We start from the raw sequence: 27,362 nt of genomic DNA on the forward strand, positions 1-27,362 counted from the left end.
TGCTGTCCGAGAGATCCCTGAGGCTGCCTTCCTGCTGGAGGGGCTTGGCCCTGTCACTGGGTTGCCAGGAAGAACTCACTTCTCACCAGGACTCCCAGGAAGGGGAAGAGCCAGTGGCCACCTGGGTCAGGCCAACCCAAGAGGGAAGGACTGGGACTACTGGAGTCTGCCACCCCCATGTCCTGGGACCCCTGCAGGGTTCAAAAGGCTGTGGGGCTGGTCTGTGGGAAGCCCTGGTTGGGGTGGACTTGATCTACTTCTACCTGGTGGCAGCCACCTGGGACAAGATTGGGGCAGTGCATCCTCCCAATCAACACCCTGCACTTGTGACACCCTCTACTCCAAGAAGGGACAGATGTCCTGTCCTCCCCTAGAGAGATGAGTATGTCTCTATCCTTCCCTGCCCTTCAAGGTTGGGCCCTCGCCATGGCAGGAGAGAGGGATGGCACTGATGCCACCATGTCTCATGCACCGCGGGCAGCCTCATGCCACCTCGAATTCCTTCTCCATCCCCATCCTGCAGACAGAAACTGAGGCAGCCTGGGGAGTTGCGTGATCTGCCCCAGGTCCCAGCTGGTGGGTAAGTGGTGGAAACAGGCTGTTGGGACTGGACTTGGGGGCTGGGTCCCATGGGCAGAGTGTTATTATTATTGCACAGGGTCCTACGGCTGGGCAGGGGGATGTTGGGAGCCCAGAGGAGGTGCCTGGCCCGACTGTTGGGAGCCCTGAAGAGAGGCTGCTGACACGGGAGCCTGCAGAACAGACACTATTGGCCCCACAGAGCATGGGGACAGGGAGAGGACATCACTCTAAGAGAAGGGGAGATTGGACAGAAGTTCTGGAGAGCCGTGGCTAGTGAGGGAAGGCAAGATAACCCCGGTCAGAGAACCTGGGGCAAGCCAGGCTCCCTCTGAAGCTGCACAGCCTGCCCTGGTAGAGCCCCTGTGCTGCCCACCTTCTTGGTCTCTTAGGGGTCAGGGTGGCAGCAAAACCCAGCTGGCACAGTGGGTCTGGTGGGGCCTGCCTGCAAACATTGGGTAGCAAGAGGACGGTCACCCTGTTCTCTCCATGCTCACTGCACTGTGGTCCGGAGGGCTGAGGCAGCTCATGGCTGATCTACAGACAGACATGGCAGAGAGAGGGCCCTGCCCTGGCCCACCAAAGAATTGCCTGGGACTGGGGCCACCGGAGCCCCTGGGGGTACATGACTCTGCCCCAGGATTCAGGGGTCACTATAGGAGAATCACCATGTGGAGTGGCAGAGGGGAGGCCGTTTCTCTGGGCACCCTCCCCAGCAGAACAGAAATGCTATGGGGGGCACTTGCTTCCTCTCTGCCCTACCCTGGCCCCCTGGGCCCTGCACTCCTCCAGCTGCTCCCCCTGAAACAAGCTCACTTGACAGACATTTGGGCACCTGCTGTCTGCCAGTCCTTAGCTGGGCACCAGGACGGGGGATGGGAAGAAGACACAGGTGCTGCCACAGGAAGCTCACGTCTTCCCAGGTGGGAGGAGGCAATGAGTAACGAAGGGAGGTATCTCAGGTGGGCCCTGCCGTGGGACAGAGGGGCCCTGGAGCCACACTCTACACTGTGCTATGGCTCCCTGTGGGAGGGTGCTGGGGGAATGGGAGGCTCCTCAAGCTGGTCCCTGTGCACATTGGGTCTCACTGGGGTGTTCATTGAGTGAATAAATGAGCATGAAAGGTGTGCCTCTAGGGGTATCTGGGCACTGATGGCTCTAGCCTCCTGCCTCTCCACCTCTTTTCCCCTTGCTCTCCCCATTTCTTCTCCATTCCAGCTCTTCCTGCCTTTCCAAAGACCTGGCTTACTGCCCTGGAGACCCAAGGGCAGACAAGCCCAAGTGTTGCTATCCTTGGGGTGGTCAGGAAGAGGCCCAAGGAGAAGGCCCTGTGGAAGCCAGAGATGCTAATGAAGACTTCATGGCACACGTCCTGGGAAAGAGCCCCAGAGACCGGTTCCCGATTCCCAGGGTGTAGACAGCAGAGTCCCTGAAGGCCTGGGGGTGGAGACTCTGGCATGATTCAACCTCCATTCAACAAAATATTTACTGAGTGCCACCATGTGCTAGACCCACGCAGGCATCCTGGCTGGGCATTGATTTGCCTGTGCAAGAGATGGATGAGCTGCCCACTCATGCCACCCACACCCCATGTCCCTATCAGTCTGGTCTCAGGGCCGCTGATCATCTTGCACTGAGGTGTTGATGACTGATACAGCTGCAGGGACATTTACATGCTAGCACAGCTGGTGCTGGTGATGCACAGACCAGAGAGGTGACTCACCAGTGGAGGCGGTTCAGATGTATGCCTAGGAGTCAGGGGACACATTCTGAACAGGGGTATCTATTCATTATCCAACCAAAAGCAACTAGGCATCACCCACTCCTGCCAGAGATCTTGCTAAGCCCTGGGCAATAAGAAATCAGGGCAGTGTTCCTGCCTTCATTGAGTCAATCAGCAAGCATTGCTGAGCACCTAATGCATACTGGACTCTAAATGCTACAGATACCACAGTGAACAAACCCCCATGGTGTGGATTTTGAATAAAATCGAGAATTTAAAAAGTATGTAAATTGGTCTGAGTTGTGGCTCAGTGGTAGAGTAGTTGCCTAGCACATGTGAGGCATTGGGTTCAATTCTCAGCACCACATAAAATAATAAATAAATAAAGCTATTTTTAAAAGTATGTAAATCATTTAGTCTAATAGACAATAAGGTCTACGGGGAAAACCAAAACAGAGAAAGGGATGTGGCAGGGTGGGGAGCCCCCAGGGGACTGGGATAAGTGGCAGGTGAGGTGTAGAGGGAAAGCCAGCTGGAGGCTAAAGGCCTTTGACGTCCTGAGAGACCTGGGCAACCACAGCTCTGAGCAGAGACTAAGATCCCTGCAGCTGGCAGCGGCAGAGGCCCAGGATGAAGCCAGAATCGTCAGGCCCAGGAGAGGTGGTGCATGGGAAGGGGAGGGGAGTAGTGGGGGTCATGGCAGGGGTCAATTCTAGATCTTCTCTAGGGCCCTGTACATCTTTCCGAGGGGTTGAGAGCAGCAGCGCTTTTCCAAGGGCTTTGACCTGAGCCCTGGTCTGAGGTGCTGCCCAAGGAGGGGCTGCTGCCAGTCAGACAGGGTGGAGGTGGGATGGGAGAGACACACCAGATCTCTTGGCCTGGGGTGGAGGCCATAGGTAGGGGAGTTCCAGGGAGAGGTCGGCTGGCGGGAACCCTGGAGTCCAGAGCATGGGGGGCGGGCAGTGCCTGGATCTGCTGAGGTGGGCAGAAAGATGCTGTTTGCAGTTGGAGGCCAAAGAACCCCATGCTCCTCGCCTGCCCATCCAGGCTTCAAGGACTCACATCCAACCCAAACAGGATGAGAACTGTGACAAGAGACAGGCACAGGTGACCCAGGAGTCTGACTGCAGGGAGTGTTCAGAGAACAGACAGCCACCCAGGCAGGGAGCCCCTGGCGGGGAGCTGGGCGCAGGGATGGGGCACTCAGTTGAAGCCAGCAGCCCACAAGGGCCTAGGAAGGAGGCTTTGCTCCATGATGGGAAGGGACTGAGGCCCAGAGCACATGGGCACCACAACATGCACCTTGAGAACATCATCCAAACGAAAGAAGCCAGACACAGAAGGACAAATACCACCAGATGCAGTGACGCAGACCTGTCATCTCAGCCACTCAGGAGGCTGAGGCAAGAGGCTGAAAGTTTAAGGCCAGCCTCAGCAACTTAGAGACCCTGGGTCAAAATAAAAGATAAAAATGGCTGGGGATGCAGCTTGGTGGTAGCACATTCAATCCCCAGTGCCAAAAACAAGTAAGTCAGACATACCCTGTGTGAGGCCCTGGAGAGTCAGACCTACGGAAAGGAGCATGGTGCATGCCAAGGGCATGGGGAGAAGGGGTGGGGACACAGCTTCAGCCTGGGGTGATGAGAATGTCTGGAGTGGACGTGGTGATGGCTGCTCACTGCCACTGAGCTGTCACTTAAAGAGGTTCAAATGTTGAACTGGATGTTACATACATTTTACCACAACTGAAAAAGTGAAAGAATCTGGATTCCCAGTTTTCCCTGATACATTGACAGCTCTGGACCCCCTCCCCTGGGTCTCTGTTGCCCTTGACTGTGGCAGGGTCCCCCACCCTCTCTGCTCTGTGACTCAGGCCACTGCCCTGGGTCAACACTGGCCCCCAGGGGTGCTGGGTTTTTGACCCTGCTTTTCGAGGCAGGGCTTGGGCAGGAGCAGACGCTCACCCTTCCGCGGGTCATTCTACTTTGCTCCTTCCTCCAACCTGGGCCTCAGTTTACCTGTCTGTGAACAGGACTGGTCAGCACAACTGCGTTGCCGTGCTTGGGTGAGGGGCTGATGATGTGCAGCTGAAAGCAGGCCCAGCAGGGGCTGGCTTGTCTGCACGCAGAGTGTCCTGGAGCAGGCGTGATTTCCAGGAGCCTGGCCTGGGTGGCTCCAGAGACTCTGAATCACCTAGTGAGGTGACACTACTCACCAGCTGCCACCTTCCCCTGGGATGGCACTCCTCCCTCCTAATCACACTCTGCAGTGTCTTGGGAAGCTGCATGTCACTCGGCTTCCCTGCCTCTTAGAGACTTGGATCCAGCTGGGCTCCAGCCCAGCCCTGGGTGGGGGTCCCTTTCGGGGATGCTCCTGGATCTCACGCTGTTCCTTGCCTCCCCCAGACCCCCCAAGGCCTTTCCAGTTCTGCTCCAAAGCTCTTATCCTCCTTGATTTCCATGAGAACCTGGGCCATGTTCTGGAGTCTGTGTGGCTCGGTGGCTCTCCAGAAGTCCCCTTCTGCGGTATCCTTTCCTTCACCCTCCCCACCTCCAATGCTGTACTGTGTGCTTTTGGTGCCCACCCCCCAGGTTCCTCTACAGGAAATAGCTCCCCCTCAGGACAGTCTACCATCAAAATTCTGTGGAGTCAGGTTTTCCCCGTCTTATAACGGCCTTGCTTTCTTTCACAGCATTTCCTTCAGATGGAGGTTGAGCATCTCCCTCCCTGCCCAACCTTCCTTTCTCTCCACTCATGGACCCCTCTGCAGGGCCCTCCCTCAACACCAACAGCTACCAGTCCACACTTTCTAAATGCAGGGCTCATCTGAAAGCTGGACTTCCAGGAGCCAGGTGATAATTCCTGACTCTGAATTATCAGATCTGCAGATGACTTCTGTGACAAAGAAACAGTGAGTTTGTGTGGCTCTCTGTTGTTCTTACCTCCACTACCCCATACAGTTCCCTCTTTTGCTTTTTTTTTTTTTTTTTGCAGAACTAGGGATAGAACCTAGGTGTCTATCACTGAGCTCTATCCCCAGCCCTTTTAATTCTTTATTTTGAAAACAGGGTCTCTCCAAGTTGCTGAAGCTAGCCTCCAACTTGCAGTTCTCCTGCCTCAGCCTCCTGAGAGGCTGGGGTCACAGGCAGGTGCCCCAGTTCCCAGCTTGCTCCATCTCTTTTCTATAGCAGCTTCCCCCAGAGTTTCTCTTCTTTTCTTAGAGTGCTCTTCTAGGTTGTTTAAAATGTCCTTCTCTTTCAGAAAAGTTGGCTGTACACTGTATTTCTATAAAGTTAATCACCTTTCCATGTTGACTTTTGTTGTTCTCATGGGAAAACACCCATTGGCCTAGGCTGGCAATCTGGAGAAAAGGTGGCCAGCCCTCCCGTAGAAACATCCTGTACCATCCATTCAGCCCCAGAACCCTCACCTGCACCCCAGCTTGAGTCTTTCTAGGGTTCCCCGAACCATTTCTTGCTGGGAATCTCCTCCTAGTGGCTGGCTAACTTACTTGTTGAGGTGTGCTTGGAGACCCGTTTGCTTGTCTAATCCCCTTTAGAATGACATGTTTGCAAAACAGGATTTTAACACTGGCTTTACTGGCTAGTAAGAGCTGAGTTAAGTTTTCAAATATTTTGCAGATTGTGAGTTGTCAACACCACCCTAGCACCTTGACCTCTGTCATGTGGGACAGAAATCAGCAAAAGCTACACAAAAGGCTAAGCCCTACTGCCTGCCCCCCGAGCCCATTGTTAACCACACACCAGCTCAGCCCTGAGTCCTAACCAGCCATCTCCAGCATGTGCTGGCACTGGTCTATCAGCCAAGCACTCCTCTCTCCCTTCTACCTAAGATCTGAGAACCTCCCCTCCACATAACACTGAGAACTTCACCTGCAAGGAATGAGCTTCCTTGGTTGGGAATGACAGGGGCAGAGCCAGGGTGGCCTAAAGGGATCTTGGGGTAGCTGGGGGAAGTGGCCCAGAGGGAATGGGCTTGCAGGAGGCACTGCCTCATGGGTGCACTTGGCCAGCTTGAGCAGCAACTCATGCTCCTGGAAACTCATTCTGACTCAGAGGAAAGGGGGCAGGACCTTCAAGTTCTGAGATCAGAGGTCATGTCCCAGGGCTGTCTCCCCACTTCAGAGTGTCTGACATGTGCAAAGAAGTGGCTGACTACGCAGGGTTAGCCATGGCCGAGGGGTTGGTAGAGAGTGAGGGGCCCCAATCTAATTCCAGAGATGAATTGTGTACAGAGCTGAGATCTGCAGGTCTCTGTCTTTGGGGATGCCGTGACCTAGCCCTTGGTGACCTGGGCTGCCACATCATGCCTGCTGAAGAGGAAGCTTGGAGAAACCAGCTCAGGCCACCCCCACAGGGTGGGGATTCACTTCCCACCACGTTCCTCCTCCCCCTCTTCCCTCCAGGGAAATGGGTGACTCTGCTAATTGCTGCTAATGAGCAGCTCTGGGCCAGAGTGTGGCTCTTTCCTCCAATCAGGAGGCAGCCGGTTCTGGGGTGGAGAGATGCAGGTGTGTGGGGAAGCTGTTTTGCAGTTGGGTCACCCCTGTGTGCACAGGAGGGAGCACAGCCCCCCACTTCTACTCCCACAGCTGTTCCTCAAGCCATGATCTGGGCACTGGGGACTTTAACTTTCAAGAGGTCTCTAAAATAGTGATCTAGAAAGTTCTCAACGCAGTCATTCTCTTGGACTTCCATGGCTCTCCCAATTGCTCAAGTCTTAGTGAGGGATCATCCTTGATCCACCCTCTCCTTCCCATCCACATTCATCCAACCACAACATGGTGTTTTGGACTCTGAACAAGCCAGAGGATCAGGCACTTTCCTTTTTTTTTAATATTTATTTTTTAGCTATAGTTGGACACATATATACCTTTATTTTATTTATTTTTATATGGTGCTGAGGATCAAACCCAGGGCCTTGCTCATGCTAGGTGAGTGCTCTACCACTGAGCCACAGCCCCAGTCTGAATCAGGCACTTTCCATGTGCACAGACCCATCAACAATTTCACACACGGCAGCCAGGGGGGCATGGTGGTGCACACCTGTAATCCCAGCAGCTCAGGAGGCTGAGGCAGGAGTATTGTGAGTCCAAGCCAGCCACAGCAATTTAGTGGTTCAATCCCCAGTGCCAAAAAAAGGGAAAAAGAAAAGAAAATATTTCCCACAGTGCAACAGGGTCCTGACTGCCTGACTGTCCCCTTGCTCCCCTGCCCCCCCCAACAACACTGAAAGATGCTTAAGAGTATAAATGAGATTCAGCCCTTCCTAACTGAAAACTCACATCTCTCGCTGCTCTTGTGTAGCGTTCCTCACGACTAAAATACTCAGGGTCACTCCAGAGGAACTGGGCTGCACGAAATAACCACACAAGAGACAAAGATACCTTCATCTTTGGGGTCCTGTGATGGCTTCTCTGACCTTAAGGGTCCGCAGAAAAAGACAGCCAGAGAGCACATGCTGAACCCTTTTATTGAGGAGAAGCCACTCAAATGAGGCAAAAGGTCAAGTTTCAGGGGGCTGAGTCTTGCTTTGTGATGTCTGCTGTCAGCAGGTTGACTGACATCTAGGAAGGCCACACCCAAAGGCAGAGCAAGAGAAGGGGACACACAAAGGGCGTTTCCATGGAACATCCTATCCCAAACAGAGCAAAAGGGTAATACCACAAAGGAACAGGTGAGCGTCGCGCAATCCATGGGGCTACATGCCTACGTCTGAAGACACATTCTGCTACTTCGAGGATCAGGGCAATATCCAAGTCACTACAAAGTGACCGACAGAGCTTCCCTGATCATGGGAAGAAGTATGTGAATTCTTTCAGACTGGCTGCCCACACTCTTAGAAGGAGAGTCAAACTCAGCTGTATGTCCTTGGCACAAGGCAGGCTCTGAGCCATCTGCACTGAGGAGGGCTCTGCTTTCAAAATACCACTGCTCCCAGCTCATCCTCTGCAGCTACACTGGCCCTCTGTTTTCTCTAAGCCCCTCTCCACCCAAGGCCTTTGCCACACTGGGCCATCTCATCTATCTGGAAGGCTCTTGTTCAGAACTGGCAAAGTCTCCTCAGGACTTAAAGTGACATCCTTTCTTTCATTCTTTTACTTGTCCCTGTAGGGAAATTACTGAAATTACTCTACAAAATTACTGGAAATCCTCTCAGGAGGTTGCTGATCCTCCAGGGAAGCTGTGAGTGCTTTTCTCTGATTAGAGGTGTTAGACACAAACAAGGAGCACAGAGACACAAGTGAACTGCAAAAAACAGCAGAGCAAACAACTCTTGTTCACATAAATGAAAACTGTCCCATAGTGGTGTTAAACCACGACACAAAGAAAAGACCACCGTCTCCAATTTTAAATCAAATTAAAGCAAGTTTGAAATTCTGACTGGCTGGGATGTCTCTCCTGAAATCCTTGGGTTAGAGGACAGTGCTCCAGCTCTCTAGAAACGCAGTTTTATAGCACAAAAATTTATAAAAAGGGAGGTGTCTTGAGAACTTACAGATAACAGGATTTTGACAAGCATAACACAAAGGTAGGTAGTAGGTCAATGGTCTAAATGTTTCAGCACTTAGGGAGTAAATTTAAATCCTGACATAAGAATTTATGAAGTGCCATTAGGGTTTCAGAGAGGGTTGTTATTTGGTCAGAGAAAGCCAGGCATGGATGAGTTCAAGGCACAGGCAGGCATTCCAAGCAAGTTGAAAATATCAAAATACGGCCAGGCCAAATAGAAATCCTAATATTTTACAGAAAACAGAAATGAATTTTTTATAACTTTTGATAAGATGGCTCCTAATCTTAGGAGGGAATTAATTAGGCTGGGTTTATCAGTGGGTGACATTAGTTTTGTATCTGTTGGCAAGTTCATCTGTCATCTGTGTCTGACAATAAGCAGGTACTGCTTGAGTCCCATTTTTTTTTCAAACATGGTACTGAGGATAGAATCCAAGGGTGTTCTACCACTGAGCCATACCACCACTCTTTTTTATTTTGAGAGTGTCTTCCTGAGTTTTTTATTTTGAGAGTGTCTTCCAAGTCTGGCCTCACTTGTGATCCTTCTATTTCAGCCTCCCAAGTAACTGAGATTACAGGTGTGTGCCACTGTACCCAGCTTAAGCCCTCCTCTGAAGATGCTGCAATACCTTAACTGGTTTTCTCATTAATTGATAAAGTCATAATTTTGCCTTTCTGGAAAAAAAATTGTCCTTTAACTATAGCCTCTTCATTTATTTATTTATTTATTTTGAAAGAGGTGGAGAGGAGAGAAAGGGAATATCTTTTTTTGTAGATGGACACAACACAATGCCTTTATTTTATTATATTTTTTAAAGAAAGAGAGAGAATTTTTTAATATTTTTTGGTGGACACAACATCTTTATTTGTATGTGGTGCTGAGGATCGAATCCCAGGCCGCACGCATGCCAGGCGAGCACGCTACCACTTGAGCCACATCCCCAGCCCAACACAATGCCTTTATTTTTATGTGGTGCTGAGATGGAACCCGGGTCCCACCCATGCTAGGCGAATGCTCTACCACTGAGCCACAATCCCAGCTCCAACCTCTTCATTTATTATTAAAGTTTTTATAATGTGTTCTTTTTATTGGACTGGCTTAGTAGACCATAGGCTTCATTAGGATCTTGTGTCTTAGGAAATATTGTGAATAATTTTGAAATGGGCAAAGGAGGAGTTAGGTGTCCTTTCAAAGAAATGCCAAGCATCATCTGGCAGATCCTTTGGTGTTATCTGATATATGGGGTCCTTTGTGCCTTTGTCTTTGACTGGGCTATTTTACAAACAGATTTTCCCCTCCATCTTGTAGTAAAGGTGATTCCAAACATCATATTTTGTTGCTCTTACTGCTAACCAATTTTGCATCCATTAATAAATTGATTTCAGCATTCCCAGTTTCCACTATGGGTGTTATTTCTATAGATTATCTTTTAGACCAGTCTCAACATCTTACTAATTTCCTCACTCATCATTAATGAATAAATTTTTTTGTACTGAGGATTGAATCCAGGGGTACTTTACCACTGAGTCACATCCCTAGCCCTTTTTATATTTTAATTTAGAGACAGGGTCTAACTGAGTTGTTTAGGGTCTTATTATATTGCTGGGGCTGGCCTTGAACTTGTGGAAGACATACTAAGTCTGGTGGTCCATCTTCAGAAGATAGTATTCAGTCTTAATTGGATCCAATTATAGCTATTTTAATTATAGCCCTTCTCTTTGCCAGCTCCAGTTTTAAAATTAGCCAATCCTGTAGACTGTACCCAAGTCCTCCAATCAGGGTGAAGGGCAGCGCTGAATTAGGTGTGTAAATAGGTGGACTGCCTGTCCAGGCAGCTTGACAGGCAGGTTCTCTAGCACACCTTCTGGTAGAAGTAAAAGTTTGCTTTGCCCACCCACTTTTGAATACATTTGATTTCTTGAAGCACCTAGGTATTTCTAACACTTGCAATCCTCCTGTCTCAAGACTCCTAAATTGCAGGGAATAGAGGCAGAATTAAAATATTTGACTCATGTTTATTTTATTCCTACTTGAAAGTAATACTTTTCTTTTTGAAAACTATACTTTTAATAGCTTACTTTTATATCCTAGTGTCCGGCACATTATGGTTCCCTAATTGTGTTAATTCAATGAAACAGTTTATAAATTTTTACTTAATTAATAAAACAAGTTATAGATTATATATTTTTCTTTTTGTGTTAAGATCACATTGTGAGTGGGCCTGGGATTGTGGCTCAGTGGTAGAGCGCTTGCCTAGTATGTGTGAGGCACTGGGTTCAATTCTCAGCACCATGTATAAATAAATAAATGGCTATTGACAACTAAAAACATACTTAAAAAAAAGAGATCCCACTGCATTGGGCACCATGGAACACACTTGTAATCCCAGTGACTCAGGAGGTGAGGCAAGAGGATTCCAAATTTGAGGTCAATCTCTGCAATTTAGCAAGGCTCTAGGCAATTTAGTGAGACCCTATCTCAAAATAAAAAGGTCTGCGGGTGTAGCTCAGTGGTAAAATGCCCCTGCATTCAATCTCCAGTACCAAAAAATAAAAAATCATATTGTTTCTTTTCTAAAATTTGCTTTTGAAATTTAACATATTTTGGCATATTCTCATATCAACAAACTATTCATTCATAACATGATTGTTAATGTTTATATAATATTACATCACATAATGTATCATAATCATAATTTACTCAAACCCATTTACTCTGAAACTGGACATTCATTCCTTTTACTGTTGTATATAAAGCAACGAAACCATCTTCTTCCATAATCTTTGAAAGCATCTCTAATTACTTCCTCAAGTTAGATTCCTAGAAGGGAAACAGGTCAAAGGTTATGAACTTACTTGCAGCCTTTGATGACATCTATATCTATCCATCTATATCTAATTATGTAATTGAATTATGCTCAGGATTGGGTGATTTTTCTTCCTTCCTTTATCATAGAAAAAAATAGCAAGCATGCAAATATTTCTCCTTACATACTGGTGGAGTTTGAAGTTTCAGACTTTCTTGCCCTTGAGGCAACATGAAGTAATTTTTCAGTTGCTAATTATGTGGTCTCAACATCTGGTGTGAAAAAGAAGAGAACTGGTTTAAGGATGAGAGGAAACAGGAAGTACCTCAGCCAGAAATGGTAAGGAGAAGGATTTCCCCAAGTGCAAAAGATGGGAGGTCTTGAAACCCTAGCAAAGTTCCACAAGAGGGCACAGTTCCAACTTTCCACTGGTATACATCAGACTTCACCTGTAGACACCAGACTTCACCTGTAGATGCCAGCCTTCAGGTACCAGGGCCAGGAGTACTTAGAGAGGTACCCTGATCAGAATGGATCCCTCACTCATGCCTTATCTACATGGAGCTGTCTGCCAACGTACATTTGCCCCATTCCTGGTAGCCCCATGCTCCTCCAAGCACAGCAGATTTTCAGTCATTGATCTAATGGGGCCCAACAGTATTTCAACCATGAGTTGGTTAAAAGTTACTTCCCCAACCCCCTAGATGCCCCTTACTGCCCAGTTGTTTCAGTCCCTCCACTAGACTTCCCCCAAAACAGTAATTACAGTAATGCCAGTTGAGACGGATGGCTTCCAGGGTTGTTGTCATTGCTCTATGCCTATAAAGAACTGACTGCTAAATATTCAGCTCAGTGCAGGAACTGACCTCAGTGAGTTCCAGACTCCCTGGGTTGGGATAATAGCTAACATCATCCTTATTTCTCTTGTTTCTTCCCATCTGATAACCCTCTGAGTCCTTTCAAAGTTGCTTCCTATGGATACATGTCTCTTGCAGGGTTTCTTGTCCCAGATCCAGTTTGCAGGGCTGAAGCTACACCCAGGATCATTTGGGCTTCTGTTCAAACAACTGCTGACTGCTGTATTCAACACACCACCTCACTTCATCATAATCCTTGCTATACATATGAAGACATGAGTTCATAGAGGGAGGAGTTGGCCCCAGCTCACATGATTGGTGCGCAGGAAGGCCAGGATTCAAACTTCATAGGGCCATATTAAAGATCTCAAAAAGCCTGCAGTGTTTTTAGTTTTACCAACACAAAGTTGCCTGTATTCCCCGCAGTTTAGGAGAAAACACAATGCACTTGTATGTTTTGTGTTGCAGTTGACTAGCGGACATAGCTGTTTGTAAGAAACTTAATAAACACCTAGTCATTCCCATTTGACAGCTCCTTTTCCTATCTGAGAATAGTTTGGGGGACTCAGAACTTTTTGTAAGCCCTACTTTGCTGTAGCACCAAAAGACTGCACACAACATGCTCTCGTTGTATATCCAGCTCCTCCCCATCTCCCTTCAATACGAATCTCATTTTACACAAGAGAAACCATAACAGGATGCCTCTGGATGCAAATAACAGAGAACTCCGACTCACGCTGGTTGAAGCAAAATAATATGACTGTATCGTCTGACTTTGTCATTCCAGGAAACACTTGTCCAGGAAGACAAAAACTGCAAATAAGCTTACTTACTAAGTTTTGGAAAATCCACCTAAACCATACGACTTTCCAACAGGCAGCAGCAAACAAAGCTCCAAGACTCTTCCAGGTCCTTTCCTCAATATGACCACCAATATTAAAGAACTAGTGACCAACAACTCTAAACAACTGGAGGTGTTCAATACTAAACTAACACCATCCTAACCCTAACTGGGACTTGCAACAAAGGACCAGACCCCCAGGCCTCAGTACCCCAATTTTGTTCTCCACACTTCCATTCTGAGACTTTTCCAGTAAAGTGCCATCTCTTAACTTGGGAGGAAAAAAAAAAAATCATCTTTCTTATCGCTGACTGTTTTGATGGCGTTTTCAGGGAGCCAGCATTTGACAAGGGTACAGACACAGTCAGCCAACAAGAAACAGAAATGGGCGGTCAGGAAAGAAGCAGTCTCCGAAGGCACAAGACCCAGGCGTCAAATACTCTGCCCGAGGTCACGCACAGAGTTGGAGGAAGATCCGGGAGGAGAAGCCAGGCTTCCTCCTGCAAACCCCAGCTTTTCTCCCTCAGGCCAACTCCACCAGAAGCCTGGGGAACCTTCCCCTACATCTCCCCTGGAGTGCCGCCTCGGGGTGACTCAGGTGATCACTCCTGCCTCATTAATCCGGCTGGGCTCGGTGTGGGGGAAAAACATAAACTAAATAACTTCAACCAATTCATGTCTGGTCTTGCTCTGCTTCCCCAGCCAGCGGAAGTGCGGTCACTGCGCTAGGAATGCCGGGAAGGCTTGCCAACTTCCGGCCGCAGAGGCTGCCGGTTAGAGGCTGCTACCGCAGCCGTGGTGCGCCTGCGCGGGCTGGGGGTGAGCGCAGCCAGGAAACATCCGGTTCTGAACGCGGGTTGAGCTCGTGCTGACTGCTGACGCACGACGCCCGAGGACCCTACCCCGCGCGGCGCCAGGACGCTCCTAAAACCCAGGGAGAGGCCGGGCGGCTGGGTTCCGCGGTCTCCCCTCTGCCGCGGGCACGTCTGTCGCTCCAGCCGCAGCCTCGTCCTCCAGCTCTGGTGCCCATTGGGATAGGGAGGTGAGCGCCATCGGGAACCAAGTGACAGCGGTGCCTGAGCTGGTGCACGGAGGCGCTGGAGCTGATGGTTCATTTCTCAGGCATCTTGCAAGATGCATGTTACAAACATTATTTGCGGGGACTGGAGATGTGGTAGAGCGCTTGCCTAGCATGCATGAGGCCCCGGGTTCATCCCAGCGCTACAAAAAAAGAAAAAAAAAAAATTAAAAATCCACACTTATATGTTGCCATTAAAAATTAAATTAGATAAATCTACAATTTAATAAGTTGCATTAAAAACAAAATATTCAAAGTTCATTACTAATTATTTTGCTACGTTTTACTACTAAGTTCTTGAAATTATTTATGTCTATTGTATCTGTACAGTAGGGGGTAGGTACCTTATAATGGTGTGCTACGCCACATTTTTTTCTAAACTATGAATTATTTATTTCTGAAACCTTAGTATTTTCAGATCTTGATTGACCCTGAGTAATTGCAAATACAGAAAACAAAATATGAGTAAGTGGGGACTACTCTACTGAATGCTCCCTCTCCCCCTCTTTCTCCCAGTCCTTTAATGGCTTACTTGCCCTTCTTCCTTACCTACTGTCCACAATGGCTTTCTTGGCAAACTCCAGAACTCAGGACTGACTGATTTCCTTCCTTCCTTCCACCCTTCCCCACCGACCCCCGCTTCCTCTTCCAGGAAGTCAGTTGCTAAACATTCAGCTGCACACCACTGGAATCAGAGAATACAGGAGAACATGGCCAGAGCCTGTGGCCAGAGAAAGAATCTAGGCAATTTCCTTTTACTGAAGGCCCAGCACAGGTCTGACACATGGTGCTCAGTGTTTAGGGGAGGAAGGATATTACCTGCTAAACTGGGCTCCACCAATTTCCTTAAGAGCAGCTTGCTTAACTTTGATGCTGAAGTTTTTCTAATTGTCCTAATAGCCCTCATTGCACACAAGGCCTTGAGGGCTGCTAACTGAAGTTGCAAAGGTGAAAGTTGGTCAGCTAGGGAAGCACTTTGAGTTGGGTGATGTAATCCAAATTTGCTTTGGGATGAGAACCAGGCATCTGTAGGCTGTTTTGTGGAGACCCAGACCTGGACCAGTGCATACGGGTGTGGGACCTACATATGTGGGACCTGCGTAGTAGGAAAGGGGCGATAGAGGTGAGTGTGAGCCACAACACATGGTCCTTGGGGCAAGAGACAGCAAATAGACAGTTACTATAAGTGTGATGAGTGCATTGGTTAAAATAAGGAGGTCTAAGGGCTAAAGAGTGTCTCATTCTGCTTGGAGGAGGTAAGGAAGCTGCCACTTGACCCTACAGTCAGAGGGTAGCAGTCAAAAGAAGGATGACAGGACTTGGGGTACAGCTCAGCGGTAGAGCACCTGCTTAACATATACAAGGCCCTGAGTTCCATCCCTAGCACAGGGGATGGCAAACACAGTTGTGGTAGCATATGCCTGCAATCCTACCAGCTTGAAAGGCTGAGATGGGAGGTTCAAGGCCAGCCTGGGCAACTTAGTGAGAATTGTCTCAAAACTTTCAAAAAGGGCTGAGGATATAGTTTGGTGGTACACTGCCTTTGTGTCAATCCCCATTACATGAAAAACAAAAAGAAAGAACACAACAAGTGGAGACCCCAGGCTGAGAAGCCCTGGAAGGCCCGGGTTTGTGGAGGCCCTGTAACCGAAAAGGCATGCAGAGGCAGATGGGAGATGGAGCTGAAAGAGATGGCATTTCTTCTGGCTGAGGCTTAGCAATAATGGCCAGCTGTGGGGCAGAGTTCTTGACCAAGCGGGGGTCTGTTATTCTCCAGGCTTGACCTCCCTGTATCTCCCACTTTCCTCCCAATCCAGCCAGGAAGGGATACTGAGTCCAAAGATTACTGGCTCTACACCTAGCCCATGATGCTTTGTTTAAACACATGGTTCTGTCTCTCTGTGTCTTTCTTGCACACCCACACACATGCGTGCATGTACAGCACCAGGAAAATTTTGCCCAACTTCAGCATGTAGCTGGATGTCATGACTCAAATTCAATTCTCTGAGGTTTTTGTTTTTAACAATATGCCAGGCATGGTGGTGCACCTATAGTTCCAGTGTTAGATATACCAAGGTGCCCAAGAAATCAAACACCTGTGCTGGAAAGTAGGCAGTCAAGGCATTTACTTCTGACACAAGGGCATGCTACAGAACCTGGCTAGCAAGCACGCCTGGGCGGCAGTCCCCTGGTTTATATACCTAACAGCACTGCCCTTCACCCTTATTGGCAGACTCAAAGGTACAATCTCTGCGATTGGCTAATTTTAAAATTAGGGCAGGCAAAAGGGAAGGGCTATAATTTAAAATGGCTACAATTGGATCCAATTAAGGCTGAATTCTATATTCTGAAAGTGGACCACCAGACTTTGTATTTCTCATACCAGCTACTCAGGAAGCTGAAGCAGGGGGATCTCTCTCTTGAGCCAAGGAGTTCAAGGCCAGACTAGGCAATATAGTGAGGATTTGCCTATTAAAAAAAAAAAAAAAAAAGGCCATGCCAAACCTGAAAAACGAAGCTGCCTCTGAAAAGTTTTTAATCTTGATAAATTTAGATGTTTCAGTCTTTATGTGTGTACTTTGTATTCCAGGATTATAAACATATCTTTCCAATATTCCTATAGTTTTGGATTTTAAAAATAAGTTTTTGAATGACATGAAGATAAACTATTTTCCGATTTTACTTGCTAATTTTTTCACTGATGTTTATTGAATCAATGGTCTTTTGATTTCCACTATTGAAATGATATTGATGCAAAATACGTTCATGTATTCCCGTTAGTTTTGGTGGGGAAGCAGAACCCCCAGGAGTGATGTGGAGTCAGGCATTAAGCGTAGGGTTCACTTTTATGTGCAGCATATTGAGAGCAAGGGAGGCGGAGAGGGCGCTGTGCCCAGGGACTTGCTGCTACGAGGGCTGATAGAGAAAATGTCAAGCCAGAGCAGGGAGAACCAGAACCAACTGGGACCACATCTGTGACTAAGCCCCTGACTCGATGCCTCATGTGACCTGCAGGCGGAGCTGGCTCCCTTGGCCTCCAGCCTACGCGAGGCCTGGCCAGGGACTCCAGCAGTGGAGAAGACCTGATGGGGGCTGGGGAGACCACCTCATCTGGAAAACAGTAAAGAAAGAAAAGAAAGGGTGGAAGAAGTTATTCCAGGCCAATAGTGGGAGCAAGTGGGCCAGTGACATTAATGTTGTGAACACAGAACTTCAGGTGGCTGAGGGACTTGGTTGTTTTGCATCTTCCTGTGCTGTGTCCCCTTTGCCTTCCCTCTGGACTGCGGCTCTCTAGAGACTACTGTCTTCCTTGGGTGCACTTGCCTTTCTCCTGATTTGGATGCCCTGTGTCTTGGATCTCACATCTTTCTCTGCTTATCTCTTGTTCTGATGGAGCACATCCTGCAGTGGCCTCATCAGGTTAAAGATGATGCTGTGTGTGTGTGTGTGGGGGGGGGGGTGCTGATGGCAGTAGCAGCAACCCCATCTCTGGAGTCTCAAGGCTGATGAGCAGCCGGCCTAAACTGGAGCACTATCCTCATACTATGGTAAGGGTTCCTTCACTGCTCTTCTCTGACCACTCTCTGTTTCCTACAGCCTACATCTTCTGCTTCCTTGATTTACTCCTCTGGGAGAACATCTTTCCTTTAGCGGCTTCCCAGGAGTAGGGTGTATGGGGAAAGCTTTTGAGAGCTTTCATGATGCATGAAAATGTCTTTTTTCTTGCACTCTTGCCTGTGAGCAAAGTGACACTGCATCTGACTGACCTAGCTCTTCCCTCCTTTCTTCTACCACACCCTTCCTGAGGCCATTATGGGTCAACCATGGGGCCAGAAGTCAGGCTCCCATTAACATCCTGCCCTGGGATTGTCTGCACTGAGTGGGACAGCAAGAAGCTCTAATCTTTTAGCTGGAATTCCTTGGAGAGGAAACTCCAGCTGCAGTGCATCCTGGCTCCGGGAGCCCTCTCAGAATACAGCAGGCAGGCTCCAGGGAAAGGCCTTTAGCACCACTCAATCCTGCAGTTTACCTTCAACTGGAACCCCTGCGGGGAGTCCAGGAACCCCCAACTGTGTGCATCTGTTGAGTTCCACCAGACCTGATCAAAAGAAATTCCCATGAGTTCATGACAACTGGTCATGGCAGTACCTTGGGCAAGCCTTTTCTTTAAAATGTTGCTGTTATTAAGTTTTAAAAATTTTCATTGTTATTACCCTTCCTACAAATCTTTATACCCCCCTTTTTCTAACTTCCTATAAATCACAAGCATTGTCCATATTTACCCTGAAAATGTCATTTTTATAAATTCTATTCAGAGGATGTGTTTGCTGTTGCCCTACAAGTTTTTGTTTTGGTTTGTTTTTCCAAATATAAATAAACTAGGCATGAATATCTTTGGTCAAAATGCCTTTTCTGTACTTAAGACTGGATGGACTTCCAGGGATGAAGAAGTCACACATCAAAGAAAATAACTCCTTTAACACAGAGGCACTGATTGACAAAAGGCCAGTTCCATGCCCACCTGCTGACCCACTTCCGCCTGGCCATGACTAATGTCATTCCTCCAACCTCCAACTCTGTGCTAACCCCCTTACGGATAACTGGCAGCTCCTTCTGTGGCTTTGATTTGCATTTATTTAATTACTGAGGCTGGACATTTCTCAGCAAGTCCATTAGCCAAATTGGTTTCCTCCTGGTGACTCCTCTGGGTCCTTCACCCATTTCACCTTTTGCATCCAGTGTTTCCCTCCTCCTCCTCCTCCTCCTCCTCCTCCTCTTCTTCTCTTTCTCTTTTCTTCTTCTTCTTCCTGTACTGGGAGCTTATGCATGGCAAGCACTCTAAACCTTGAGCTATATCCCCAGCCCTTGTATTCAATGTTTCACTGAACAGTTTCTTTTATATAATATATATTAATATGTATTATATATATGTGTGTGTGTGTATGTATATGTATGTATAAATAAAACTTGTTGATGGACCATTATTTACTTATATGTGGTGTGAGAATTGAACCCAGTGTCTCACACATGCTAGGCAAATACTCTACCACTGAGCCACAACCCCAGCTCCCCCAGTTTCAATTTTTAGGAGAAATTTGAAATCATTCTGGATTCTTCTTCATTTGTTTGGTGGATGGTGTGCAGAAGACACCTAGCTTCTTGCTCACTGCAGCCCTGCCCTGCTGCCTGATATCAGTTTTGGGTTTCACAGGCCCCAGAGTGAGGCAGCTGGTGTGTGTGCATGCAGGGGGAACCAGGGTGCTGGTTGTCTGATTGCAGACCCCTATTTTATTCCTCCGGAGTCCAGCCTTTCCTGGTGTCCTTGCTTTCTAATTGCATACTGACTTCTTTTGCAAGACTTCAGAGGAACTGGCTTTGGGAAACTGGCTGAAGTCTATGGCCAAACCATCCTGAATCACCAGATCTCATTTCAAAGGGGAGGGGATGAAGAAAGGCATCCAGGAGAAAGCAGTTAGCCTCAAAGGGTCCCAAACTGTTGTTTTTTTTTTTTTTTTAATTATTTTTTAGTTTTCGGTGGACACAACATCTTTATTTTATTTTATGTGGTGCTGAGGATCGAACCTAGCGCCCCGTGTATGCCAGGTGAGCGTTACCGCTTGAGCCACATCTCCAGCCCTACTGTTTCTTGAGTGCCTGGAGAAGTGTGGTCACCCAGAGGTTTTGAAACACTTTCCAATTGATAATTCGCCCCTTTCCTCCTGTAAATGACGCCTGCCATCTCCTCCCCGCTGCAGGGCGTGTCTTTTGTTCACCTCTGTTCCCCATACCTAGAAGCCTTGGGCACCCAAAGTGTTGAATGAATGAATGAACGAACGACTCTGGAGTCTTCCCTCCTCCTCCCTCCAGCTACCGGAGGCAGCCCCGCGTCTCACACACCGGACTCCAGGGACAGAGGAGGGTCGGAGGGAAGGCGGCCCGCGCCTGGTCGCGGGGGACAGGGAAACAATGGGCGGCCCCGGCGGCGGGACAGCTCCGCGCCTGGCGGCCACCAGGGGGCGGGCCGGGCCGACGGCACCGCGACACGCCCACCGCACGCGGGGGCGACCGAGGCAGGGCGGCGTCCCGGGCCCTCCCCGCACCCCGACACCGACCCGCGGACTCGGAGGGCGTGTCCGCCCCGGCCCCGACTCCTGCTCTGACGTCAGTCCAGTGTCCCAAAAAACTTCCTCTCGGACGTCTTCCGCCGCGGCCGAGCGTCCTGGACCTGGCGGGCGCGCCCAGGGCAGGCGCGGGACAGCCACCCGGCCCGCCACCCACCGCCTTCCCGGAATGGCTTCCGCCCCGCCCGCCCGCCCGGGCTCCATCGGGGCTGCGCGCCGGCGGGGCTCTGCGACCCGTGGTCCCACTTCCCCCGGCGCTTCTTTTCTGCACAAGCGCCCCGCGCCTAACTCTTCAGTGCCCGTCCTCAGATCCCGCCTCCGTGAGAGCGTTAAGGCCGCCCTCTTGGAAGCTGGGCACGCAGAAGGTGCTCATGAATATTGAATGAACGAATGAATGAACCGAGGGTCTTATGGGGGCGCTTCCCCAACACAGATGAAGACTGTGATCAGTTGGGTGGGGGGGTCTGGGCCTGCTGGGGAGTGGCCAATCAGCTCATGGTGGGGGGACTCCAGGGCACAAGTCCCCAAGTCACATAAAAAAACAGGCACATCTTGGCACCGGCACCCGAGGGTGTGTGGGGTGAGGGGTCTGGCCTGCGGGGTTCAAGGGGTTCAGGACCAGGTCAGTGAGGAGCCGGGGTTCTGGGGCGCCTCCTACTTGATGGAGCAGAGCTGGATGGGCTGGGCTGACAGGTTGGGTGGCATAGCAGGAACAACACTCACCTACAGCATAAAACCCCACTTCATGGAGCCCCGCACCTCGCTAGTGCCAGGAGCTCCTGCCACCTCTGACCCCCACTCAGCTGGACCAGGCTGAGAACATGAGGCAGCCCCTACCCCCTGCACTGCTGCTGTTGCTGCTGTGGCTTGGTGAGTCCTGGGTTAGGTCAGATCTGTCTGCCCCTCCTGCCCCCCAACCCCAGGAGCCCTCTGCCCTGCCTGGAGCTCCAACTGAGCCCCCAGCTCCCAAGGCCTGCCTAAAGCTACAGGATGGGCCTCCTCTTCCCGACCCAATGGTTGGGCCCCCAGGGCAGGTAGGAAGGTTCCAGATGTTCCCCCTGGGTGGGTATGAAGTGGGGAAGGCAAGATGGGGGCTGTGGGTGCAGATCTGAGAGGACCCCAAAGCTGCAGTCTGGCAAGGGCACCTCTCCACCTTCCTCAGGCACTCACAGTGTGCCAGGCACTGGGCATGGGCTCCCTGCTTCCTCTCACAGTGGACTCTCCCCACTTCCCCAGAGAAAGACTTCATTTGTGCAGGAGTTGAAGTTAGGTCAGGTGGGCTCCAAATCCCTAGGCCATTGTCAACTAGGTTGGGGAAAAGGACTAAGCTGGAGTTGCCACCTGAGCCTGGAGCCCACGGAGGCTGATTGGGGGCTCAGCAGAGAGCTGGGGGATGAGGACAGGTTGCAGAGGGTCCCACCCTCATGCCCACAGAGGATCAGGCAGTGCATTGCCAATCCTAGGCTGTGGTCAGCAGGTTCCAGCCAGGGCCCCCATCTGCCAGGCCTCTCCCTGCAGGGCGGGCCGCTCTCTACCAGGGAAACTCTCCCACATTCTTAGGCCAGCTGGGCCAGCCCAGCAGCCACCATACTTCCCTGTCCTCAGATCACCTCCCAGGGCAGGCCAGGTCACTCAGACCATAGCCTAGCCAGGGCTTTAGGATTCCTGTCCCCAGGGGTAGGAGGGCACCAGGTGGGCACCTCTACTGGGCTGTGCTAACCTCCCCCAGCCTCACTGGCTGGCCTCCCACTCCTGGCCTTAGGTAACAGCAGGATAACACCATTCTTTTGAGAGTTCATTTCCACAGAGGTGTGACGCTGTGGTTGCTTCAGCCTGTTGGGCAATCGAGGTCACTGCCAAAGTGGAAACAACGGCCTGCAGTTTGGAGGCTGGGTCAAGGGGGTCCCTCCTAGTAGCTTAGGCCTCATCTGGTTCCACCAGCTACAGGAGCTTCAGAAGCCCTGGGCCTGGGGGCTGATCCGTGGCCATGCTGCTGGCCCCTGACAGGCCCTGAAGAGCTCAGCTCTCTGGGTCAGCAACCCTCACCACCATTCTGTCCCTCCACACATTCCCTGAGCTCAGGCCCCTAGGCATGGCTTTGTCTTGAGCTCCCAGGTCTGTGTGTAAGATGAGATTCCAGGTGGGACAGAGAGCTTGGGAACCAGCAAGGCTTCTGAGACTGACAGTGCAAGGGAGGAGGGCTTCCCAGAGGAGGCAGTGCTGGGGCCTCCATCTGGACTGGGGCCCACTGGGAGCAGCAGAGCTGCAGCAGGGAGAGTGGGTCTGATGGTGAGGAGGGCCTGTTGTGGGGACTCAGGCAGAGAACTGGGAGAGAAGAGGCTCTTCCAAGTTCCTGGAGGGAGAGAAAGGGTCATCCAGTATGTTCATGCCAATGTGGACAGAGGGTGGTTGGCTGGAGCAGCATTTGAAAAGTGAATCCTCAGGCCTCAGGAGGGGCAGAGGGTCAGGTGCTGTCTTCCACTTTTCTGTCAGTCCCTTGAAGCAAGGGTTCTTGGCCTGGGAGCAGCCCCTGGGAATCTGGAGTCTCAGGAGCCTGCCCCATGTGGCTGCAGGGCTGGTATTCTATTCAAGAACACAGAGCATGAAGCAGACCTGGACAAGACTTGGAAACCAGGCTTTACAAAGCCCCAGGCTGCCCACGTGCAGAGGTGGCTCCGGAGCATCCTCACTCCCCAGCTCCTTGCGGCTTTAAGGGAAAGGCAGACCCCACGCACCAGGGCTGGAGTTCTACTCCCTAACCTCAAAGCTTCCAGACCTGGACAGAGGTGGGCCATGGAGGGAGAGAGTCCTGAAGGGACAAGAAAGGAGTCATCCTGCTCCAAGTAGGGGAAGTCGAGTCACGGGGTCACCACACTGGCCTCTCCTGGTTGGCCTGCCATGTGGCCAGTAGTTTGCTGCCCTTGCAGATAAGCTCTGCCCACAGGCCAGACCTGGAGCGGCTGAAGGTTCCTGCTCTCTCCTTCTGGATCTCTATGGCTATCCTGAGGGGAGGGAGTGCAGGTGAGTGAAGGGAGGACAGACCTGGGCACAGGCAAAGTTGGCTGACAATCCCTTTTGTTCACTTTCAGGAACTCAGGGGGCCAAGGCTCTAAGAGGTAAGCAGGCGTGACTGAGAGCTGCAGGATGGGCCAGAACACCCACCCACCATACACACACACACACACACACACACACCACCACCACCACCACCATCACCATCCCCCACATCACATGCAAGGAGCCCCAGAAGGAAGCTTAGGGTAGGGAGGCGCATGCCTGTAATTCCAGCAACTCAGGAGGCTAAGGCAGGAGGATCCTAGGTCCAATGCAAGCCTTGGCAACTTAAAATAAAGAATGAAAAAGTAAAATGGCTGGAGATGTAACTCTGCAGTAGAGAGCCCCTGGGTTCAATCCTCACTACTAAATACATAAATAAATAAGAAAGACCCAGAGGAATGTGCAGGACATCTGGCAGTGGCTCATCAGAACTGGAGCCCAGAAAGGAATGAAGGAAGAAGGTCTACCACACACCCAGCAAGTCAGGACATGGTAGGAGCAGCAGCACGAAGCACTGCACAGGGTCAGGGAAAGGGTCAGCACAGACCTGAGGCTTGTCTCACTGCACCAAGCCTGTCCCTCAGGGCCACCTACCTGTGAAGGACAATGCCTGCCTTCCATACTTCCATGAGCTGCATCAGGCCTTGGATAGCTCAACCCTCATGACCATTCAAGAACACAGAGCATGAAGCAGATCTGGACAAGACTTGGAAACCAGGTTTTACAAAGTCCCAGGGCAGGTCACAGTGAGGGCCTGAGAATAATGGTGGTCAGGGCTGGGGGAATCTCCCTATATCAAACTCCAATCAATGCTCTGGGCTTCTGACTTCCCAAGGTCCCTGAGCAGGTCAGGGGCCAGGAAGACCAGGAATTGAGCAGAGCAGAAGTTGGTGTGTGGTACTGGGGCTGGAATCAGAGCCATGGAACCAGCCCCCAGGGAGCATCCCCTGTTCCCCCAGCCTGTGGGCGCCCCAGGATGCTGAACCGGATGGTGGGCGGGCAGGATGCCATGGATGGCGAGTGGCCTTGGCAGGTCAGTATCCAGCGCAATGGGAGCCACTTCTGTGGAGGCAGCCTCATCACAGAACGGTGGGTCCTCACCGCAGCACACTGCTTCTCCAAGTGAGTGGGCCCCCACCTGCCCTGTCCCCCCAAATGACCAGAGTAAGCCAGTTCAGCACCAGGGACAGCGCTGGGCCACTACAGGCCTGTGGGCTGCTGCCTTGCTGCCTGTCCAGCAATCCCCTCCCAGCTAGGAGTTTCCTTTAGGTCAAGCCAGACCTAACTCCCAGCTGCGATCCCTGACCCCAGCCCTTGCTCCCATCAGCTGGCTTTCCACCAAGGCTCTGCACACCTGGGGTCCTGACCCACCTCAATCCACCTCTCTCTGGTATCAGACAAGCCAGAGTTCTGAAGAGCATACCCTATCTTCTTCATCCTTCTATGGCCACCTACATAGTACCTGGGTAGGGGGCCAGATCCCCACCCCACCCAGTCCCAGCCCCTGGGGCTTCCCAATTGCCTCACCCCCCACCTCACTGAAGCCCTGTGGTTCTTCTGAAAGTCCATATCCTACACTCAGAAACTCAGCCTCAGAGACCACACAGCCTGCCCAAGGCACACAGGCAGGGCTGGGCCCTGCGTTACCTGGGGATTGTCATCTCCTTCAAACAACAGGCCTTCCAGTCCCCAGCTTACAAATGAGGAAACTGAGTTAGAGAATTTGTTAAGTCACCTGGTACCAGGGACAGAACTTCAGCTTCTGCGCCCCCTCACTTGCTGGGCAGCTCTAGAGATGACACTTTGGGAGACAATGTGTAGAGATGTCAGGCACTGTGGTGAGCCGGATGCCCTCCCCCAGTTCCCTGCTGCCTGGCAGGGAGGCTCACACCAGCTCTATGCTCTTTTCCACCAGCACCTCAGAAACATCTCTGTACCGAGTCCTGCTGGGGGCACGGCAGCTGCTGCAGCCAGGGCCACGTGCCATGTATGCCCACGTGAGGCGGGTGGAGAGCAACCCCCTGTATCAGGGCATGGCCTCCAGTGCTGATGTGGCCCTGGTGGAGCTAGAGGCACCTGTGGCCTTCACCAACTACATCCTCCCTGTGTGTGTGCCTGATCCCTCAGTTGTCTTTGAGAAGGACATGAACTGCTGGGTCACTGGCTGGGGCAGTCCCAGTGAGCAAGGTAAGGGGCAGAGCCAGGGGATAAAGGGGGATGTGTTGGAGAAGGTCCAGAACCAACAACCATTTTCTGTTGATATTGGGGTGTGTGTGTGTGTGTATATATATATATCCTGTGCTGAAACAAATGGGGTGGGGCTAGGAATGGAGCAGCCATTCCAGGAGCCACAGAGACAGGGACACAGACAGGAAGCCCAGTCTGGTGTGGGGAAGAAAGGAAGAGGAATGCAGTTTTACAAAGCCCTGTAGCAGAAAAGAAGGTCTAAACACAAAGGAAACTTGGGGAGGGACAGGCAGCTGTGGGTCTCAAGAACCCAGGACCATGAGGTTCTGGCTGGACTGCCCACTGAGCACAGACTGCCATGACCCTCCCCAGACCGCCTGCCCAATCCGAGGATCCTTCAGAAGCTTGCAGTGCCCATTATTGATACGCCCAAGTGCAACCTGCTCTACAGCAAAGATGCTGAGTCTGGCTTTCAGCCCAGAACCATCCAGGATGACATGCTCTGTGCAGGCTTCGCAGAGGGCAAGAAGGATGCCTGTAAGGTAGGGGCAGTGTGGCGAGCTGGTGACTCAGCCCTGACCTGTACCCCGGATAAGGTGGGCTGTGTGCCCATCATCCCCAGCCTGGGAGTGGTCCTAGGGTCTGGGCAGGCCCAGGAAGCTGCATTTCTAACTCCCCCCACCAGGGGTGAACATGCCGTTGACTGGAACACCCTCGTTCACAGAGGTGGGACCAGCAGATGGGGGCGAGGCAGGAGGCTCCCGGGAAGGGACTAGCAATAAGTGCAAGTTTACCCCCGGAGGCTGGCCCTGGGTTCTAATGGGGCTTATGATTCCCTTGTAGGGTGATTCAGGGGGCCCCCTGGTGTGCCTTGTGGACCAGTCATGGGTGCAGGCTGGGGTGATCAGCTGGGGCGAGGGCTGTGCACGCCGGAACCGCCCAGGTGTCTACATCCGGGTCACTTCCCACCACAACTGGATCCAGGGGATCATCCCTGAGCTGCAGTTCCAGTCAGGGAGGGAGGGTGGCCAGCATCGAGACCCCCAAGGCCAGCAGCGCCTTGGTCAGAACTCAGCACCCTGCCTGGCTGCCCACATGGTGCTGCTGGCCTTCCTGGTGCTGCCTGCCTTCCTCTGAGCCCTCCCAGGCTGGGACCAAGTAAAGCCCCACCCAGGGTGTACATTTGTAAATAGCCTTCCATCCTCCCCTCCCCCAAACACCTGTCACTTTTATTTATATTCACTTCCAATAAAAATAGTGCCCCTCAGGTTGGGACCTTTGGAGGTCTGGGGCTGAGGAGCTGAGTTGGGGGGAAGATTTGGAGGGTTTGGTCCCTGGCGGGTGGAACCATGGGAGGCATACCAGGCTAGGATGCCACTGGGTCCCAGGACTGTTCTGTCCTGTGATGCTGTCCCAGACCTCCTCACAGGAGGCTGCTTTGCTGTCACCACGTGCTTCAGTTTCCCCACCTGAGTATCTGCCAAGAGCTGCCCCATGCTGGGAACATGGACAGCGACCAACACACGTAGAAAATTGGGTTACAAGCCAGCCAGTGCCTCTGCAGGAACCCTGCCCAGG

The 27,362-nt window shown here is 51.0% G+C and overlaps 1 protein-coding gene across 1 annotated transcript; it reads left to right on the forward strand.

Moving 5' to 3' along the window:
* Positions 1-21,361: 21,361 nt before the first annotated feature.
* On the forward strand, positions 21,362-26,921 carry Prss27 (serine protease 27). The gene is made up of 6 exons (XM_027940689.1): positions 21,362-21,410; positions 23,630-23,656; positions 24,557-24,719; positions 25,513-25,784; positions 26,157-26,326; positions 26,628-26,921. The coding sequence occupies exons 1-6, from the start codon at positions 21,362-21,364 to the stop codon at positions 26,919-26,921; spliced, it is 975 nt and encodes a 324-aa protein (XP_027796490.1).
* Positions 26,922-27,362: the final 441 nt, after the last annotated feature.

The sequence above is a fragment of the Marmota flaviventris genome, chromosome 19, assembly GCF_047511675.1.
Source record: "Marmota flaviventris isolate mMarFla1 chromosome 19, mMarFla1.hap1, whole genome shotgun sequence".
Taxonomy (NCBI): Eukaryota; Metazoa; Chordata; class Mammalia; order Rodentia; family Sciuridae; genus Marmota; species Marmota flaviventris.